Here is a 2,191-nt window from a genome sequence, read left to right on the forward strand (position 1 = left end):
CTGATCGGTCCAATATCCAGATGCGGATCACGTGATATGCACCCTCACCTCGATCCTTGCTGCGACACACCCCCCAGGTGCCTGGATCACTGATCCAGGTGCCTGTATCGCAGCTGAGTTGTTACCTGATTGATCCCTGTCAAGATCGCTCTCCTTCACTTTGGTGGGGCTGCTGTTTGCTCCAGTGCCGCTCTAATCAGTTAATCTAGTAACCATAACAACTGATTGCAAGGCGACAAACAGATCTTTTGTGCAATCACTGTCCTTTCTTCGTCTCTTTGATAACGATCAAGCTCTCCATACCTCTACCTCGAGCAAGTATGTTGATAATCCCATTCTCTTTCAATTACTCACTGACTGATCAGACAACCAGACAGTACACGTTCGGAATCCACACGATCATGCCATCAGCCAAGCGCAATGCGTCGTCTGCCAGGCGATTATCTCTAGCCAAGAGGCAGAGGACTGTTGATCCACCAGTTGATCCGCTTGAGGGCACGAGCGGCTACGATTCAGAGGAGGGTTCCAACGATCAGGTGGACGGTGGTCAGGACGCTGATCACGAGGACAAGGACGAGCATGAGAACGAGGAGGACGATAGCGAGCTCGCTCCCATCACCCCCAAGCAATCTGGCCAAGCTGCTCGCGGCTCCAAAGATCAGGAGAAGAAGCACCCCAAGAAGGGCAAGAAGAAGGCTGCTCCGATCAAGGTTGGTGCCGCTCGTAAGGAGGTGTGTGGTGGGTGCGCCCTGCGTTTCAACGCAGGCCTGATTAATGGCATTTGCCATGATCGGCTCGATTCGAACAGCGAGCGCTGCGTTGAGTGTGGCACCCACTCCTGCTCTATTCTGTATGATCATTGATCCCTTGTTAATTCGTTTGTTTACTGACTCCAATCAGTCACAAGAACTCTGTGGTTCCCGTTCATGCTGCGATCAACGCTCGCCGCAATCCAGAGTTGACAGTATGTTGATTGTTGCTGTATTTTGCTGTGTGTTGCTGACAGTGCTGATTAGTCCTGTGAGATCGAGGTCTTCGTCGAGCGCTCCAGGAATGCTCTTGAGCGGTATCCTCTGATCCCCCGCAACCCTCCTAAGGGCAAGGCCAGGCCCAAGGCGACTGCTCCCCTGGCCACCCCCCAATCAACGAACTCCTCGCCGATCCTCACCAGGGCTTCCGCCTCCCGCTTGTCTGGTGATCCTGCCACGCCGGATCAGCCGTTCGGGCGTAGTCGTCCAAGGTATTATTGGGCTAGATCCCCTGCCCCTCACCCTGGTCCCTGGTAGTTTCCTGACTCTTACAGTGGTCCTTCTCCCTCTCTCTCAGGGATTAGGTATTCCCACGGCAATCCTCAATCGTCTCCAATCCAGGCACCTCAGGGTGTCTCTTCCTTTCGTTCAAATGCTGGTGAGCTTATGCACGAGGTGATCAGTGGCACTTCAGCATCAGCGTATAGTGGCCATGGATGTGTGGCGAGGCGTAGTCAGGCTGAGCTCCAGTTGATCTTCATTGATCGGCTCAGGGGGCTCATTGAGGTGTTCGATGAGTTGGCAGGGTCTCAGTAGGCGGTGATCTGTGTGTGACGATCCATACTATCAGGGTACTTTAAAAGTTCCTGCTTTTTTCCATCTTCTTTAATCAACATCTTTGCATCTTAAATATTGATTAGCTGCTTAAACTTATCGAACTGTTGTTGGGTAAGTGACTTGGTTAATCCGTCTGCAGGCATACCGCTGGTCTCCAGATAGCTGATCTGAAGTGATCCTTTGGTATACGTTTGACATAACCACATATTCTAGATATCCACATGACGTAGTCTTGTGGTGATCCTTTTATTTTTCCCTACAACCAGTCGAATTGTTTGCTAATTATCGCACCAGATCGTCCAGATATTTCCCAGATCTAATGTGATCTCATCAAAGAATCGCTTAATCGCCATTGTTTCCTTGGTTACATGCTCCAGGGCGATCAGCTCAGCCTCTGTAGTAGAGGTAGTGACTGTGTTTTGCCGGGCTGATTTCCATAGGATAGGTCCGCCGAACAGGATCGCAATATATCCATGTGATGATCTCCTAGTTTCAAGATCATCAGCGAATGACGCGTCCCCGCAGATCGTGAGATCTGGCCCATTGTAGTTTCCGTATTGGATTCCTTCTGTTCTTGTCCTATACAGGTACATGATCACTCGATC

General features: G+C 50.8%; 1 protein-coding gene across 1 annotated transcript; it reads left to right on the forward strand.

Moving 5' to 3' along the window:
• The first annotated feature begins 222 nt into the window (after positions 1 to 222).
• On the forward strand, positions 223 to 1,626 carry M421DRAFT_324367 (uncharacterized protein). Its single transcript, XM_033589326.1, has 4 exons — positions 223 to 318; positions 374 to 850; positions 901 to 964; positions 1,017 to 1,626. Exons 2-4 carry the CDS (start codon positions 402 to 404, stop codon positions 1,284 to 1,286), a joined length of 783 nt encoding a protein of 260 aa, XP_033443662.1. The 5' UTR covers positions 223 to 318; positions 374 to 401; the 3' UTR covers positions 1,287 to 1,626.
• Positions 1,627 to 2,191: the final 565 nt, after the last annotated feature.

Source organism: Didymella exigua, assembly GCF_010094145.1.
Source record: "Didymella exigua CBS 183.55 unplaced genomic scaffold M421scaffold_50, whole genome shotgun sequence".
Lineage (NCBI taxonomy): Eukaryota > Fungi > Ascomycota > Dothideomycetes > Pleosporales > Didymellaceae > Didymella > Didymella exigua.

Bases quoted from the DNA above. Each gene is read 5' to 3' on its own strand.
- M421DRAFT_324367 (XM_033589326.1), top strand. From the start codon at position 402: ATGCCATCAGCCAAGCGCAATGCGTCGTCTGCCAGGCGATTATCTCTA. The intron at 851-900 runs GTATGATCATTG...GACTCCAATCAG, and splicing joins ACCCACTCCTGCTCTATTCT to TCACAAGAACTCTGTGGTTC. The intron at 965-1,016 runs GTATGTTGATTG...AGTGCTGATTAG, and splicing joins GCCGCAATCCAGAGTTGACA to TCCTGTGAGATCGAGGTCTT.